Raw genomic sequence first — 18,188 nt, forward strand, 5'->3', positions numbered from 1 at the left:
AAAAAAAAAGCACAATAATAAATTGCAAGAGACCAAAAAACGTAAAAAGTTACTGAGATAACGCAAAGAGTTACTAGATTATCTTACTCTCTATTGTGATTTTAATACATACCTCCTCAAAACTAAAGGGTCCTCTTCTCTCCTTGTCTGCATTACCAAAGTACCACTCTTTCTCACTCTCTCTCTTCATGTCTGGCGAGGCCTCCAGCACATTGCTCTGTGAAAATAAAGACAGCCTTTATTTGACACACCAGACAGATTAATTGAAATTTGCACACTTGTGTTTAATGTCATCCAGGGCTCGTGCAAAATGACACCCTCTGATGTCATGCAGGTTTCATTCTGTCGTGGTCTAACTCAAAATCTCTGGGTTTAACTACCTGTAAGGGCACAGTGGCTCTGCTGGTGTGCAGATGCGCCAAGGTGAGCAGATCCACCAGAATACGGACTCCATTAGAGTCCATCACGTCCTTCACGTTTTTCTGCAGGAACAAAGTATCAGTCCGGATAAAGACAGAGACAGAGATGTGGATTAAATGTTAAGAGGAAATGTTTTAACAACTTACCCTGTTGAGGATGAGTTTGTTGAGGAAGAGGATGAGTCTGTCTCTTTCCAGTTTGTCTGTACACTGAAAACACAGGGGAGGAATGAAGATTAAATATGGTTTCATACGATACACTTTATTGTCCCTGTAGGGAAATCTGTCATAGACTTGTGTGTTAAATACATTAAGCTGCTCACACATTAGTACTAATAGATAAAAAGAATGATAACAAGCAGTAGTAATCAATCCACTTGTACAGATTTGGGGTTTTATTATTATTATTATTATTATTATAATTATCATAATCACTGTTTTAACATAATTTAGTTATTCTATTTATTTAGTTGTCAATTTATTCATTGTATTTATCTGATCCTTTTAACTTTAACTGATTTTCAATTTAGCTTTTTACCCTTGTTTATCTTATTTTATTGATTTTATTTTATTTACAAGAGTTTTTTTTATTATTATGCCTTTTATTATTTCACACATCTCTGTTGTTTTCAGTCTCTCAGGCTCTCTTCAGGCTTCTACGTATGAAAGGTGCTATACAAATAAAGTTGAGTTGAGTTTTCAGGATAAGTTTAAGGATTAAAAAAAAGCAGCCTCGTGTTGCTCCAGTTCCATACATTGCAGCACTAACAGTTTCTACTCACTCTGTCCAGCATCCCAACAATGTATTTAGTGTCAGTGAAGGGGCCAATCTCCTCAAAGCACTTCCCATAAACTATAGCCAGCGCCTGCAGGCACAGGCACTTCATCGTAACTTTGGGTGTCAGCAGAAAGCGATGGTAGAGTTCATTGAAGAACTCATATCTGAGAGCAAAAAGCAGAGGAGGAAGAGTGTGAGTCATCCTTTTGGATTCAGAACAGAGCAATATCAGAGAAATTAGAATGGTTGCATTGTTGTCTTACGATCTCTTGATGGCATTGGAATCTTCGTTTTCATCCTCCTCAAGCAGCAGACGCAGGTAATAATCCCCAATCTTTATCTCATCTGAAAGGCACTCGTATCTCACCTGCAAATAAGAATATACAAAGACAGATATTCGTTGTGTTAGTTTGGCCGGCCTAAAACTCTGCTCTATAGATGAGATCCATCACAGAGTGGGAAATACTTCATATGAGCACAAACCTCAAACTCCTGGTGGTTCCAGGAGATGACGGTGGCACTTCCCAGCTCGCGATCCACGCTGAAGGAGCGCATCTCTCCCTCCAGAGCATCCCGCAGCTCCTCCCTCGTCTTCAGGTTCCAGATGAGGTTGGACACTGCATGGTCGAGCTGGAATCTTGAGAGGACAGAAGAGCAGGTTAGGCTGATAATATGACATATTTCATTTATGTAAAGCCTCAAAATCTATGAATGTACAGTATCACATCTTAAAATGTAAAGTTTTAAGAAGTTGGAATTTCTACTTGTAGTAGAAGAGCTCCCAGTTGACTTCTATCTTTATCCTCTGCCGTCTCTTCCTCAGGATGACCGGTTTTTGGTTTGGATTCTGGAGAAACAAAGAGAGACGTGAATGCTGAGAGTCAGAGATCAGTATCCACGGAAAATCCTTTTTCAGCTCATGGCGTTAGGACTGCTTTGAGGTTAACACGTTGACAACATGAGCAACATTTTCACACAGGAAATAAAATAAAACAACACCAGACATGAAATGAATGGAACCGGCGTGTATCACAATAAAGACATACTTTTTGGGGAATGGAGAAAGCCAGACACAACAACAGTGACACATTATAACCCCTCCCCCCAAAATGACATCACCATAGCAGAAAAAAAAAACATGCCAAAAGAGACAAGGACATGAAACAGGAAGACCAAGATGGGATCCCAAAATTGGGGTTTATTCTTTCATTCTAGCGAGGCGATACAGAACTCTGAAGTTTTCAGTGTGTAAACACGTTAAGCATTTTGTGCTACTATTAATGCCTATTTATAATTCTGTTAATAATTCATAAATATATTGTGAATTGCATGCATTCCCAATACAGATATACTGCAAGTTCCCTGCAAACTCCAAACCATGTTATAATATGAATACTGTCCTAGAAGTCTAACATACTGCCCTCCTATTATGTTAATTTCATGTATGTCATTTCAGGTATAATAACACAATTGTTCTTTAGCATCTATTTGAGAGTTCAAATCTCATGTAGTTGATGGATGGCTCACCGCCTGGCTGAATTCAGAAAAACACCCAATTTGTTACATGAAGATGGAAAAACTGATAAAGACAGAGACAATGGAAAGAAAAACAGCATGGATCCCATTGGTTAATCCTACTTACCAGGTTATTTCTGTCCTGCTGCATTGTTTGACAGCAGAGAAACCACACAAGACAAGGGGAGGGTGGGGCAGAGACAACACAGAGAGATTATTGTTCCTCAGATCAAACAAGAGATGAATCGACACTAAAAGGGTCACAGGTCACAAGAGTCTATCATGCTAAGAGACAGACGTACAGAATTCAATACAGATTTATTAGCAGACTGTGCACCAATTTAATGATTTACAAACTAAGTGGAGCAGGTGCTAACAAGGAGAAATGATGAATGGGATTAAGGATTGTTCAGTGAAGGCAAGCAAATCAAGATGTGTTGTTAATCAGCCATGTTGAATCATTTGAAAATATCAAATACAGAGAAGGGGTAGAAGGCCTGGCAGCATTCATGTGAAGACAGCTTATAAGGGTTAGAGTAACATTTAAATGCAGATTCAATTAAGTTTTGAAAAAAGAATACCCAAAGTTTTATGAAGCAGTCTAAATTACACCATAAACCTCAACCCACTCAAACACTCTCCTTATGGATGATGACAAAGAGAAGATTAAGTTGACCTTTGAATTTCAATAGCACTTTGGCACACTCAGACACGCCTGCAACAGAAAGCTTTTGTCACAGCAGATGAAAACATGTCTGCTATGCATCTACAAAGAAAACTAACACGAGCAGTTTAAACAGCAGCAGAGGAATCCGATGTGATTGTATCTGCACATGTACTGGCTCCCTTAAGTCAGGCAGCACCTTCATGCAAAACAGCAGCAGCAGCTGAAAAGAGTGTTATTGTGCACGCCTCTGGATCCTGCAGCATTGCTCAGCATCAGCAGGAGGAGCAACAACAGTTTAGTAACCAAGACAGCAGCAGCGGCAGCAGCAGCAGCTTCTCTGTAAGGTAACAGGTAATTTAGCCCTCTGGTGCTTCTGTGAAGGGAAATAAATCCTCACCTCTTTCTGGGCTATGCCCATTTTATCTCTCCAGTGCATCAGCACCAGATCAGCCTTCTCCTTGGCAAACTTCTCCACCTCTTTGGCTGCTTTGCCTGCTATCCGCTGCCAGTCAGGCACCTTGTTGCGATTCAGCTGGTCCTGAGGAAGACAAACATGAAATCATATGTACAGATGTCAAGTCTTTTCTTAATGAGCTCTGCAAAAAAGTGCACACATGTGCGTTTTTGGTAAGTTACCGTTGCAATTTTCAAGTTGTCTCGTATGTGCATTCTGTCCACATCTTTCTCTGGGACGGGGTCAGGACTGTCCAGGTAAGCCAGCAGGCCTGTGGGCTGAGAGGGCATGAGACAAAAACAGTTACAGAGTTAGATTGGTTTTTACAGCTGCAGGAGTGCTTTGTCTTCATCACCATTATGACACTAACAGCTGCCAAGAATTGAGAAAAGCTTGAAATATTTGTTTTGAATGTATCTGTTCTGTAGTCTTACCAGTATCCTCTTTAAGAGGTTCATGGCGATAGGGTTTTCTGCCGTCCACAGACCCACAAGATGACGACTCAGCTGCCTGATCAAGAAAATAAAAATGTGTGAGGACATCTTCTTGTTTAAACTGAAGTAATCAAAGCACTTACACCCAATAAGAGTCTGTCAATGTTATGAGCATAAATAAGAAACTTAAAGAGGAAAATGTTACCAGGAGCTGAAGCCAGCATGAGCAAACAACTAAACTACTGGGTGTGAGTGTGAGTGTGTGTGTGTGTGTGTGTGTGTGTGTGTGTGTGTGTGTGTGTGTGTGTGTGTGTGTGTGTGTATATTCAATGTTTGACCTGTTGGTAAGCATCCTCTGGTCAGCGCTGATGGTGAACAAAGAAGTGTGCAGATGTCTCGGAAGAGCTCCTTCACTCAGGGCCAGCTCCTGCATCTTAGTGGCTATTTCCTTGTCTCCTTCCTAAATGTAGAAAATGCAGGTGAGTTATTATTATAAAAGATAAAAGTTATGACAATCAGAAAATTATTCACACTGTAAATCAGAGCAGAGAGACTGACCTCAATAATAGCTTTCATCACCAGACCTGCTCCCTTCACTATCGCCATAGAGGGATGCTGGAGATGAAGACAACGGAATTAAATACATCAGATACTGAATTTGTACCAGACATATTACATGTTATATCATAATTATTCAATGTTTGTTTACAGTAGACTCTGATTAACAGTAACAAATTACCCTCCAACCACATCTACGATACTGTGAAGTTGTACTAAATTCTGCCTGAGTGTTTTCACATCTTCAGATTACTCCCAGTTTAACCTGTCTTTAAAATATCAGGGGGTAATAAGTCTTTATGAAAGCCCATGTTCAGCAGAGATTTAAGATGTGCACACTACCTGAAAGAGTTTGAATAATGTGCGTCCATTGGAGGCAACCATCTCAAGCAGCATGTCAAACTGCTGCCCCTCTGTGGTTTCACTGTAGGGGGCGCAGAGGGCAAACGTTAAGAAGTCCAGTAAGGCGCTGATGACCAAAGCCCCTGTTCCATGGTCCTGGAAACAAAGACAAAGACACAATGAGGGAACTTAGGGAGTTTTGGAAACTCACTGGAATTTCTGACAAAAACTTTGAATATTCTGGAGATTTTTTACTGACATTTTAGGTATATTTTTAAATGGACATTTTCATGGTTTAAAAAACATTTCTTGTGAAAATATTTTGAAACTTTCTGGAATTTTGGGAGGAAACATTGACAATTTAGGAATATATATGAACCTTGTATACAATGGGAATTTTGACTTTGAAGAATTTTCAAAACTTAAATATACATTTTAGAGAGTTTTAAATGTACAGTTGTGAAACTTCTGGAATTTTAAATGGTAACTCTGGGAAACTTCCTGGTGTTGGTGGAAATTTTTAATGGAAATTTTGAAAACTAAATCAGGAATTTTTGGTATTTTTAAATGAAAGAATGCTGACTAGCAGAAGTTTCAAAAGTAAAATGTGATATTCAAAAATTTTATGGACATTTTTGGAAACTTGAAGGCATTTCAAGAATTTGCAATGAAAATTAAGGAAATTTGAGGCAAATTTTAATGTAAATTTTGAGAAAACTCAAAACTTTACTTAAAATTGTAATTGTCCTGCCTTAGTTTTCAGATTTTTCAAGTGGAAATGTGGAGAAACTAATCAAATGTCAGATTTGAAAAGAAAAACAAAAATCTGGAACAGGAAGTTTAAAAAGGATAGTAAAAAATCCAGACATATTTAATTCTGAACTTAGGCTGTAAATAGCTGACAGAGATGACAAAGATTTTTATACCACATTTGTGATGAATTTTTCGAGGAGGTTTTCGAGGAACTTCTTTGAGGACAGTAGAGAGGCCTTGTTCAGCTGTTCCTGCCTCAGGTCATAGTCATCATGCATGGGCTGCAGAGAAACATGAAAGAAAAGGTCTCAGCCACCCTGCTGCATAAAGGTCAGTGCTGAGCACTTCATTCTATTTCTTACATGCATAAAAAAAAGACACACTTGGTAAATGCTTGTGCATGGCTTTTGTTAGTGTGTGGATATTAAAGACATACTTACACACATAAGGGCACAGAGCATGTCTACAGCAGCGTGTGTCACACCGTTGTTATTCCGTTTTAAAGCTTTTACCGTCTTTACTCCCAACTTTTCCCTGAACCTAGAACACACAAACATGCATTTACAGAGTTATGAGCATCTATAAAGAATGTTAAAACACAGAAATATGCAGTTTTAACCATCCAATACTTTTATATAAAGAGGTCTGGGGTTGGATACACAAAGAATTCATTGCTTCAGAAGTGGCTTTCTGTTTCTTTTGCAAACAAAGCGTCACATCTTCTACAGAGCCGATAAGTCTAACGATATCAAAGAGGGTTTCCCTTTGGCAGAAATAAACTTCTCATCTATTTATAGTGATCTGTGTCTAGTGATCATGCGAAGGAAACACCAAGCTGCTCTTACAATGAATCATTCAGGGAAGCCAGTCATGGCTTATTTGCTTCACAGGAACAAATAATAAACAGTAAATACAGTTCCTCTCATACATCTCAGTGACCCACAGAGACTGTAAGGTTTTCATGTACTGTAATGTACGGACCCGTCAGGGGAAGAACGGGCATAAAGATGGACAAAAAAAAGTTTGTGAGATGGTGAGAGGAGAAGGTCAAGGCAAATCGAGGCAGACAGCTCAACTGAGTGACATAACCTCCCTTCTGTGCCGGTCTGAAAACCTGAGATGAAAGCAAAATAAAGATAAAAGAGGAGAGTGCTGACTGGCAGACAGCAAACAAAGACTCAGGGAAAGATAAAGGAGGATAAGAAACAGACAGGCAAAAGGGCAGACTGAGATGTATGGATTCATATTTACGTTGCATCTGTGAGTCCAGACCCTTGACCAGACCTTGGAATGACAGAGCATGCCAGTTACCAGCAGCTCTACAATCAACTCTAAATAAATAACATCATGAAGGTAAAGGGAGACAACAGCTGCATTCTTACTTAGGCAGCTGGGTGAAAGCCTGGAAGCCGGCCTTGGAGGCTACCAGTCGTCGGATGGCCTGGAAATGGCTCTCCAGCTCTGCGTTAAGAGCCGGCAGCTCGGCCTCCTGGGAGAGGAGAGCCAGGATGGCGTTGTTGATGAGCTTCTCTTTGTTCTCTGAGAAAAGACCCTAAAGAGAAAAGAAAGGGAAACAGGGAGAGATAAAGATGAGAGACTGAGAGAGAATGCCGCTCGGGCAGATGGATAAACATAAATCACACAGGAAGTAAACACACTCACATCTTGGGTTACTGCATGCAGCACTCCGCTGTAGGATATGTTGGCGTTGAATCTGAATACTGCGTCGGCAAAGTTCCCATCTAAGCAAAGTAAGGAGGGATAGAACAATTAACCAAAACAATATACCGCCCATAAAAAAAGATGAAGAGGCTCTTCTGCCCCTCGTAGCCCAATTAAAAACATGCTTCACTACTTTTTATTTTTGCAGAGAAAAACATAAAATTGAAAAGACTCCCAAAATATTTAGATGAAAATGTATTCCCTGTTTTGAACTATATGGGATTAATTATCTTAATATTACCCTATTTTACTTGCATGTAATGTGTCATTTTAAAAATAAGTTAACATGTCACCCGTGTTTAACAAAAAGCATTGACTGACGTACTGTGCAGCTGCTCACAACACTTGAAGTTAAAAACATCCCTGTTTACAGAGTTATTTGGTTCATCAACGTTCATATTGTTGATGTGCTGCTTATTGTATTGTCTATTGACTTATCTGAAATTTTGCATGTTTTAATCTGTGGGTCTTGCAACCATCTTTCCTGTGATGTTTACTTTTCCGTTTGTTATGTCAATGTTTAACTTTAGTCAGTGAAAAGTGTTTTATAAAGATATTTTTCCTCACAATAAAACCTTTTCTGACTCTGATTTAACAGAGAGAATATTATTCTACTAATACTGTCGGCAAAGCAATAATAATGGTAGTAGTAATAATAATAATAGTAAAAATAATCATGGTAATAATCATGACAATAATTGTAGTAGTAGTAAAAATAATAATAATGATAATAGTAATGATAATAACAATACTACTACTACTTCTAGCAACAACAATAATAATTATGATTATTATTTTTTAAGATAAAGGTCCCTATAATAAAAAATAAAAATTATAATAATCATAATGTTGATGTTTTATATTATAAACAACTGTGGCTTTGTTAGTTAGCTAAAACAGCTTAACATGAGAAGTTTAAACTGGGATGAGGCACAGTGATGAGATGTAGATGCCATTGTTAGCATATTAACATTCTCATTAAAGCCATGCAAACATGCTCATATTGGTCAGATATTAGGCTGAGCATCTTAATCATCTACCATGCTAACATTTGCTTACTTTTGATTATCCAATTTAATACTTTGCTCATAAAGTAGTACAAAAAATTGACAATTTCTTTAAAGGATGGTGCTAGATAAAAAGTTCACCAAAAACATCAGGTTTTTTCATCTAAGGATTATTAAATCTAGTGGTAACCTTGTCATAGAGTGCTACTAAAGTCATCAAAATAAAAACAGAAGTCTAATCCATCTGATGTTTTCAAAAACTCTCGTTTGACTTCATGAAAATCTGGAGATGACTGGTTTTGACTTACTTGGAGGTGCTGCCAGGAATTTAAGATGCAAGCTCTCTACTTCCTCATCCACAGGCATGCTCAGTAGGCCCCACCTCTGCCCTCTCTGCGTGGGGGCCATCTTAACGCACACATCCCTGTTCCCTGATGCTCTGACTCCATCAAGCAGGCTGGCCAAAAGAGAGTCCCTGCAGACACACACAGGTCAAATAGATGCATTACAAGTGATCCTTTTAACAGAAGAACAATCATGAAATAAAGGGAAGAAGGCATGGCTACAGAGCAGATCCATGCACACTATTACTTCACCTGTTTTGTAAATAAGGTAAACAGAGCAGCATAAAAAGCTAAAAATAAATCCAAACATCTGAAAAGCCCACAGGACCTGAACAGTCATTACGCACATTGTGAAGTGTTTGCATGGTGTGTATACCTTTCTGTGGAGGAAAACTTCCTGATCTGACCTCTGATGAATTCAACTGTAAACACCTGAGGGTTGTCTACATCACAGATGAGAGCAAACACCTGAAGGGAGATCAGATACAGGACACAAGTGAGAAAAAAACAAAGAGGGAGGGGGAGAGAGAAAGGGGGGAGGGGAGAGTTTACGCACATCACACACACTCAAGTGCTCTCTCATTCAGGCTGTTTACTTGCAGCGATGCAGTTCATCCATAATGAAACACAGACAGCTCAATTAACTGTGATCTTCACAGGAGTGAAACACAACAGAACTAAATGATTCCAGTGTTTTAGCTTAAATCTTTCATGGCTTGATGTCGCCGTCGTTTTCTGTGTACTCGCCTCTCCAAAGGGTTTGATGGTGACGATGTTGTATGAAGCCGGGTCTCTCTCCACTAGACATGTCTCTGTCAGGCAAAGTATTCGCTTAACAGGCTCCTAAAGGAAGACAGAGAAAACGTGAGTCATAAAATTAACTTAATTTGATTCAATAAACATTAAAGACTTCAATAAACACAGCCTGGGAGCAGAAGTAGGCACTGAAATAGAAGATACTTTCAGACTTATTTGGGAATTAAACGTTTAGAGAGTTATTCACATTACCCTAATACATTAACACAAAGTGTGGTTAATATAAATGAGATACGTGCTTATTTTACAAATCCTGGTTAATTATCCGTCCATAAGCTCTGATATAATTCCACAATACGAGGGTTTACGATTCATAATGCAGTTGGTGGGTTAAAGTAAAAGTCAAGACAGCCAGGAAGTCTGGCTGAAGTTATGAAAAAATCCCAGATCTGATAGAAACCTAAACTTAGGGAAATTACTTCAAAATGTTTTTATCATACTGTGTATGTTTTTAAAAACCTGGTGACATTTCATTTGTGCAATAACGTACCTCACTATCTATTCAAAATATAGAAGTGAACATAGTGTGAATATCTGTTATATTTGCTATATTTTGTTTGCTATATTTTATTGTACTTATATTTTTAATATAAGGCCTTTGCCATAGCCGCCCCCACCCTCTGGAACTCTCTCCCCCCACACATCCGTGCTTCTGACTCACTTCATTCATTTAAGAAACAGTTAAAAACTTACCTTTTCAAACAGGCATTCCCCACACATTAATTATTCCACCTCTTCCCTTGTCGTCTGCTTGTCTTATATGTCTTTATTTGTATTTATTTATTTATTGTCTCTCTTGTAAAGCGTCTTTGAGTTATTTAAAAGCGCTATATAAAACTTAGGTATTATTATTATTATTATTAACTACACTACCGGTCAAAAGTTTTAGAACACCCCAATTTTTTCACTCTTTTATTGAAATCCAAGCAGTTCACGTCCATTGAATAGATTGAAATGGTACAAAGGTAAGTGGTGAACTGCCAGAGGCAAAAACAAGAAAGAGTAAGATTACCCAAAACTGAAAAAATAATGTACATTTCAGAATTATACGAAAAAGGCCTTTTTCAGGGAACAAGAAATGGGTTCCTGTTCTGCAGCAATTGAGGTTAGTCAAGCCTTGAAAGTTAGTGCTACTAATTCTTACAGGTGTCCCAACTTTCCTTGATTACTTACATCTCCCTCTGTCTGCATAAAAGTAGTGCACTGTGGTACCATACCCTCGTGAGCATTATTTTAACAGTCTTGTACTCCAGAAAGTAATGTGTTGCTTAATAAATGGCCAGAAAAGGGTAACAAAAAAAAGGTTTCTACTCCGTTGGTTAATGAATTGATTCCATGATTTATTTTTGTAATGCAATTGTTTTGTAATTGTATTTGTTCGATGTTTTCATTTCAGAGCACAATAAGACATTGAACTGCATCATTTTCAATAAAAAACGTGAAAAATTAGGATGTTCTAAAACTTTTGACCGGTAGTGTATGTAAGTACACTCTTGTATTCCCCTGTCCCGTGTTGTAAGCTGCTGTAACAAAAGAATTTCCCCCAATGGGAGATCAATAAAGTATATCTTAGCTTGTCTCTTATTTGATTTCAAATATCCAATCAGATATAGAAGTTGTTAAACAAGCAATTTACCACAGACATGCTATGACATTGTGTTTAAATAAGATATCAATAAAAGACATTAAGCTGCTGTAAGTGAATGCTGAACTTTGAGAACCATACTACGCTAGGAAGAGAAGAAAAAAAGGCCTCACCGGGTGTCGAGTGGTGATCTTCTGCACCACAAACTCAGCCAGTGAAGTGATGCTCTCGTCTGAGCTGTACTTCCCCAACCTGTCCGTCACAAAGTCCTCAAACGTCAGCGCCTCCTTCCTCAACCGTAGCGTGATGCCGATGAAGTTCCCAGCGTGCTCGATGGCGCAGCGGATGATGTCATCCCGGTTCTCTGAGGCAAATAGATGCTGAAAAGCAGCAAGAAACTTTAGGGCACGAAACACCGCGGCATTTGAACAAACACAAACAGGTTGACAGACTATGAATGCATACCAGCCTGCTGAAGCCTCCGTAGAGGATGCAGAATCCTCCCTGATAATCAGAGACCTCCACGAAGCCCTCTACGTTACGGTAGTCGTAGGAGCACACCACTCGGTTTGTTTGCGGGTCGATCTGGTCGATGCCGCCTGGCGTCACCTCTAAGCTCACCGGCTTCCTCGTGTCGCTCCAGTGGTGCTTGTAGCAGTTATAGCGCTGTTTGGAACAAGGTTTAAAAGACGTTAATGTCGGTGTTACACTGGTGGAAGTGGAAATTATGGATATGTTTTTTCATAGATTTTGTACTCACTCTGCCAGTTATCTTTCCTTCTGAAAACTCTGTTCTGAATCTCTGTGAATAAGAACAATTAAGAAAGAGTTTTCACATTTTATGTTTTATTTTGGGGCATCACCCTGTTAGCAATTACTTGTGTAACTCCTGCAAATATGAATCTAGCCTTTCAGGGAAATAGCCATCCTTGTGTCAGCCGTAAGAGCCTCACTGAAATAAACATTTCCTTTGCAGCTACAAACTATCCACTGCTTCATATTTGTGATAAACACCTACACTGAGTCAAAAGGCCTCAATTTGCAAGCACTGCGTTTTCCAACAGTGCATCGCACATCAAGTGACTTTGCTGCTGCTGCTTGCAAATACTGTTTTTAAGACACCACAGCAAAATATGCAGCCATGATGACACAACTAGAAAGCGTAAATACGCCAAAACTAAAAACCCCTCAGAGACAGCTCTATAAACACGTGCATCTGGAGTGTTTAGTCATTGTGAGGAGATGAAGGAGTGTGTTTTTCTTCACCAGTGCTTCTGTGAGCAGCTCTGTCCGATGCTCTGTGGAGAACTTGAGTGTTTCCGACTTCTTGCCCGTGCCTTTGCGGAATGTGAGGTTGAACTCTGTTCCCTGACCTTTTCCCACTGGGCTGATGCCACAGATGTCTCCATAAGGCCACTGGTGACAAACAAAAAGATGTGAACGTGAGTGTAGTCAAACAGAAGCAGGTTAAACACATTTATTTTAGTCCTGATATTTAGCAGGAGTGTAAACTTTGAACAAATTATTTGAAACACTGTATTTTCATGCACAAGAAGCTGATGTAGGTGTTTTTTCATGATTTCATTTTAAGTATTGAAACACCCCGTGTAAGAGAAGTGTGAAGTTTTATGCACCAAAACTGTGGAACTCTCTTCCTCTGGACATTGAAACGGCGAGCTCTCTGGGTGATTTTAAAAGCACACTTAAGACTTAACTTTTTAATCTGGCTTTTAACTTGGAGTAATTTCTTTTTAGCTCTGGACTGCATTATTACTTGTATAACAAATTATTTGAACATAATTTTTATTTATTTTATTCTATCTTAGTATAATATATTTTATTTCTATATTTATTTTTCTGATTTTATTGCAATTATGTTATTTTATTTCATTTTTCTGATACTGCTCTGATTTTAATTTATTTAAAAAAAAATTCTGATGCTTCTTGGATTTCATTTTATTTGAGTGATTTTATTTTTATTTTTCTGAAACTTCTCTCATTTGATCATCATGATTTTATTTTTTAAGTATTTCTTTATCACTTTCCTTTCCACTGTTACACAATGCTGTTGTTTTCTGTTTCTCTCGTCTTTTGTGAAGCACTTCAGGCTGCATGCTTTGGGCTAAATCTATGAAAGGTGCTTTATAAATAAAAATGAGTTGAGTTGAGTTAATAGAAAATAGTGATCCATATGTTTGAATGTGAAATTGTACAGGACTTTTGGTCACCTGTCGTCAAATATATAAATGACATATCAAAAACAGAACTCACTAAAAGGGCCCAGCAGTATGAGTGCTGGGCATTTTACCAGAGGAGGCAAATGTGTTCTCAAAAAAATGTACACATTGGTGAAATTAGCCTTTATAAACAGGCTGCAGGTGAGTGCTGAGGCATTGGAAGTCAAAAGAGAAGACCTGTTCCAGGGAATGGAGGGATGAACTGGTCAGGATAGCTTCTTTTGAAAAGCATATTTACAGAATTAATAATAACACTAAGGTATTAAGGTCTAGATGGGGTCCCTATCTGGAAATGATGGGAGATTATGACTATGACGATATTTAATGTTTAATTAATCTGTCCTATAATTCTAATGTATATCATGCAACAACATGCTAACATGATTATGAGAAGTAACATTACGACATGGAAACCTATGCTAAATATTATCAAGAGGAATAGGGATGCTATTTTTTTCTGTTCGTTTGTCCGTTCATTGTTTGTTTATTCAATTCTGTTTGTTTTCCTATGTTTATCTTTCTGTTTGTTTGTCTTTTTCATATTAGTTTTGTAGAACGTATGCACAATTTGTGGTATATTTGGAAATACTGAAAAAAATGCAATAAAAAGTTAAAACTCAAAAAATAAAAATTACCACTTGCAACTGTGCATTGACATTCACTCATGGTAACCATGTAGCTGCATCGAGCTGCGTACATGTGTGTATAAACAGTGATATAATTGTGTATCCATAGCTCCTGAATGCTGCACACGGGTACCAGTGTTCTGTTAAAGCATGTAGTGTAGCTATTCCTTTAAAACATCTGTTTTTTTAAGCCTCTACCTGGCTGAGGGGGATACTAAGTCAGGTTTTCTGTGTAATTTTAACTGTTTACAACGCGTTTCATGCTCTAATCAGTGTAAAGACATGCTGCACTCGAGCAGAACTAAAAGCCTAAGAAGTTAAAAAACACTGCGATTCAGCTTTCAGCAAGAGAGCAACGTGCTGCAAATGGATTTACAAGTGTGACACGGCTCCAAGAGCAGCACATCCCACAAGCATCTGCTAGACACTGATAGCGACGGCACAGAGGAGAGCTGAGGCTGTTTCAATGAGGAACCTGGTTGACAGGCTGCGTTTGCACACACTGACCTGATTTGTTACTTCTAGCGTGGTAGGGTTGTAAGTGGTGATGCCATGCGTCCCCACTGAGAAGACTCGCTTGTACCTGGAACACAAAAGCAGGGATGAGTCAGACACACAGCCCACTCGCCATCACTGGCACCGCTTGCAAATGAAAGCAATGCCTACAACAGCACGGACGGTCAAACAAGATTAGCATTTGATGTTGGAGAGAGGCTGAGTATGCGTGTCCTTCTAAAGCTAACAGATTCAGTGAGCCCTGATAACTTAGAGAACAACACTCTATGAACTTGTGATTTTAAAATACATATCAGCAAGTTATGAAGCTCCATTATTCCTGATAGAACAAAGGGTGGTTTAAGGAACAATAGATTCAATTTGCCTCCCCATCCAGGAGCTCTGTAAGCAGATCATGAGTCAAGGACAGGTGACTTCACTGGGGCTCAGTTAGCTGATGATATCATCCACATGCAGGTTTATTACGTCACTTTCCAGACGTTTTTATGAGGCGATGGATGAGATAATGCACACACAGAGAAAAAATGATAAGAAGAGACTGCAAAGTGCTGCTTTCACAGCTGACTGGAAGTCTTATACATGTAGACCTAATCCCACGGTAAACCAGACCGAGGGGGCTGAAGATGTGATTAGAGCGGCGACTAACAATTGCTTCCATTTCAAGCATTAGGACGATTATCAACTGATAACTCAGTAACTAATCTCTAAAGACTTAGATGACAAGTATGACCTGTTGTCAACAGAAAGATATTCAGACCCATTTCATAGATGTGTACAGAAAACTGAAAATATGACCTATTTTATGACAATTGATCGATTCATCTCCACAGTTCTAGCAGTTGTTTCTGAATTTTTGCCAATTGTTATCATCAATGTCACAGTGTTGTAGTGCTCATGTCCAGCACAATTTGGACCTGAGCACTGATGTCTGCATTCATCTTCAGAGGAAGGAGAGGAGAACTTATGTACTGATAAATGGTAAATGGACTGATTGTATCGCACTCTCTTTAGTCTTCTGACCACTCAAAACACTTTTACATTACACGTCACATTTACTCATTCACAACACATTCATACACTGGTGGCAGAGGCAGCTATGGAAAGAGCCCATCAGTAAGAACTAATCCCAGTCACACACCACTGATTGTAGTTCAGGGTTGAGTGTGACTGGGGATCGAACCCCCAACCTTTCAATTGAGAGACGACTGAATCTACCACTGAGCCAAAGCCGCCCCTACTTGATGAAGACTGTTAATTGTTTGGTTACATGTAACGGATAAGGCCCTGTACATTTATCTAGTTTCCGGCACATATGTTTACTTGCATGTGCGTTCACATGCCGTCTTGTTCAGCAATAGTTACTGCAAGGATGCTTAAAGAGGCGCAGAAAACCCCAACCCAGAATTCACGCTCTGCACATTAAAACCTCCTCCACCCTCCCAGAACCAAGCTCTGGACCATGGTAGACCAGGTCTTCTGTGCTGTCTGTGAAACTCCCTGCCCAGACACCTCGGGACCCCACAGGCCGTGGATACTTTTAAGAAACACTTGAAGACCTTCCTCTTTAAAGACGCTTATAACTAATTTAAAAACTCTTTTTTAAAAACTTTCAAGTTTGTTCCCTTCCTTTTTACTGTGTACCTGTAGCACTTTGAGACTTCCTGAAATGAAAAGTGCATTAGAAATAAAATGTATTATTATTATCATTATTATTATTATTATTATTATTATTATTATTATTAAGTCAATCCACTATTTTAAAAATTAAACCTCTTATGTTGATTTGTTTTGAGTCACTCCTCAACACTGAAGCAACTAACACTAAATAATCTGAACTGCGGTGAGAGTGGGGTTTTCTCACATAGTAAGAAGGCGGTGTGAAACTATTCTGCTTGTTGAGTGCTTGCCAACAGTTTCAGTTGGCGTTTTTGCTCAATTCACAACATTCTGCTCTGTGTTTGATTTGAAAATACTGATCATTTAAGGATTTGATGGAGGGAGAATTCGGTGCAGTGAGGTTTAGATTTCAGCAGGGAGTCTGTTTTGTATGCAGGGTTTATTTGTATCTTGAATAAGTGTATGTCCATCTATGAACAACATGTTCTTTTAGCACCCCTCCAGCACCATTGGCCTGCACAGTGAACATGCTGACTCTGCTCCTTCCTATCTCACACATCCTCATTAGACCCGGTCAACTTTAACGGGTCTGGAGGAGTTCCCAGCTGGTCCTATCACGTAGAGAAGTAAAAGGCAGTCAAATTGAGCACTTACTTCCTTATTTTACATTTAAACTCGTGCACAGAGCTCACTGCTAACATAAAGAGACAGGACATGCAGCGGCCTGGGGCGAGGCTGAAGTGAAATACTCAGTCCCACAGTTAGAGCCCTTCTTTTTCACAATTACTCAAATGCCAGGTCCTTTTTTCCCTTACTCATTTCAGAGCCTCTGACCATCTCTCCTCTCACACTGACTTTATTTCCACTGCTCTCTTTAATCATCATGTTTGGTCACACAGCCTGAGACCGCGACTGTGTCCTGCTCCTGGGTGCTCTCTCTTTCTCTCTCTCTACACAGCCTGACCTTGGTGTTAAGTGGCCGGCTAAACTGGGTGACAGCACAGGCCTAGTTAATTATTTATTCTCCTTCAGATGATTGTTTTTTTGTTCTTAATTCCACCCGAGTGTACGGACAATATCCAATCTTACCTTGCTAGTGTACATTTGTAAGGCTAACATAAGCTTGTCACAATAAACTGTGAAGATATTTTGAATTTTTCAGCAAAGATCAGTTTTTGAAAAATATGAAAATATTCTTCATGAGTTAGTTAATCAGTCACGGTCTGTTTAGTGCGAGCAGTTAATAATTAATCAATCAATATGGATTTATATAGCGCCAAATCACTTCACAAAAGGCGTAGGTCTAGACTCAACTTGTTCTCTTATTTACTGAGACCCTGTATTAATCCACCATCAGCAAACACTTGGCCACATCAGGCATCAATGGTGAGGAAAAGCTTCCTTTAACAGGCAGAAACCTTGAGCAGAACCAGACTCATGGTGGACTCTGCTGTCACTGAGTGAAAGAGGAAGACGCAGATAGAGAGAAAAAAAAAACACCTTCTGCTTTTCCACATAGTTTCTGTTCATTCATAAGTGACAGAGAAACAAGAGACTTGCAGAAACAGTGTCAAGAGAAAGGAACGTGTATAAGCTAACTATCTTCAGACCAGGACCATGAAGGCCACTTATGGTTCAAACAGGTGCTAGTACTTGCATCGCAAAGCAAGAGATGCATGATACTATCAGCATACTCTTGCCATCAGACAATAAAAGTTGAAAAATGTCTTTGATTTTATTTATTTTCCTTGAGTTAATCTCAGTTTAATTTTGCCCTCAATACACGTGTGTAATGCAC

At 39.0% G+C, this 18,188-nt stretch overlaps 1 protein-coding gene across 12 annotated transcripts in view; it reads right to left on the minus strand.

The window, feature by feature from the left end:
• Nucleotides 1-18,188, minus strand: part of LOC117828812 (dnaJ homolog subfamily C member 13) — a 42,482-nt gene that overhangs the window by 12,794 nt on the left and 11,500 nt on the right. For 4 of the 12 annotated variants that reach the window (XM_034706130.1, XM_034706136.1, XM_034706134.1 and 1 more), the window contains exons 3-29: nt 14,765-14,840; nt 12,661-12,810; nt 12,155-12,196; nt 11,860-12,060; nt 11,568-11,774; nt 9,741-9,836; nt 9,370-9,461; nt 8,958-9,124; nt 7,583-7,662; nt 7,303-7,472; nt 7,172-7,204; nt 6,361-6,460; nt 6,094-6,201; nt 5,168-5,323; nt 4,826-4,882; nt 4,606-4,727; nt 4,268-4,343; nt 4,016-4,111; nt 3,777-3,917; nt 2,840-2,857; nt 1,962-2,044; nt 1,681-1,834; nt 1,461-1,564; nt 1,202-1,361; nt 567-629; nt 381-482; nt 113-217 (exon numbers count right to left, since the gene is read on the minus strand). In XM_034706130.1, the coding sequence (XP_034562021.1) occupies nt 113-217; nt 381-482; nt 567-629; nt 1,202-1,361; nt 1,461-1,564; nt 1,681-1,834; nt 1,962-2,044; nt 2,840-2,857; nt 3,777-3,917; nt 4,016-4,111; nt 4,268-4,343; nt 4,606-4,727; nt 4,826-4,882; nt 5,168-5,323; nt 6,094-6,201; nt 6,361-6,460; nt 7,172-7,204; nt 7,303-7,472; nt 7,583-7,662; nt 8,958-9,124; nt 9,370-9,461; nt 9,741-9,836; nt 11,568-11,774; nt 11,860-12,060; nt 12,155-12,196; nt 12,661-12,810; nt 14,765-14,840 (2,959 nt within the window). The remainder of the gene's footprint in view (nt 1-112; nt 218-380; nt 483-566; nt 630-1,201; nt 1,362-1,460; nt 1,565-1,680; nt 1,835-1,961; nt 2,045-2,839; nt 2,858-3,776; nt 3,918-4,015; nt 4,112-4,267; nt 4,344-4,605; nt 4,728-4,825; nt 4,883-5,167; nt 5,324-6,093; nt 6,202-6,360; nt 6,461-7,171; nt 7,205-7,302; nt 7,473-7,582; nt 7,663-8,957; nt 9,125-9,369; nt 9,462-9,740; nt 9,837-11,567; nt 11,775-11,859; nt 12,061-12,154; nt 12,197-12,660; nt 12,811-14,764; nt 14,841-18,188) is intronic. The other 8 variants (XM_034706138.1, XM_034706132.1, XM_034706141.1 and 5 more) reach the window with 3 other exon arrangements.

Source organism: Notolabrus celidotus, chromosome 17 (genome assembly GCF_009762535.1).
Source record: "Notolabrus celidotus isolate fNotCel1 chromosome 17, fNotCel1.pri, whole genome shotgun sequence".
NCBI classification, from domain to species: domain Eukaryota; kingdom Metazoa; phylum Chordata; class Actinopteri; order Labriformes; family Labridae; genus Notolabrus; species Notolabrus celidotus.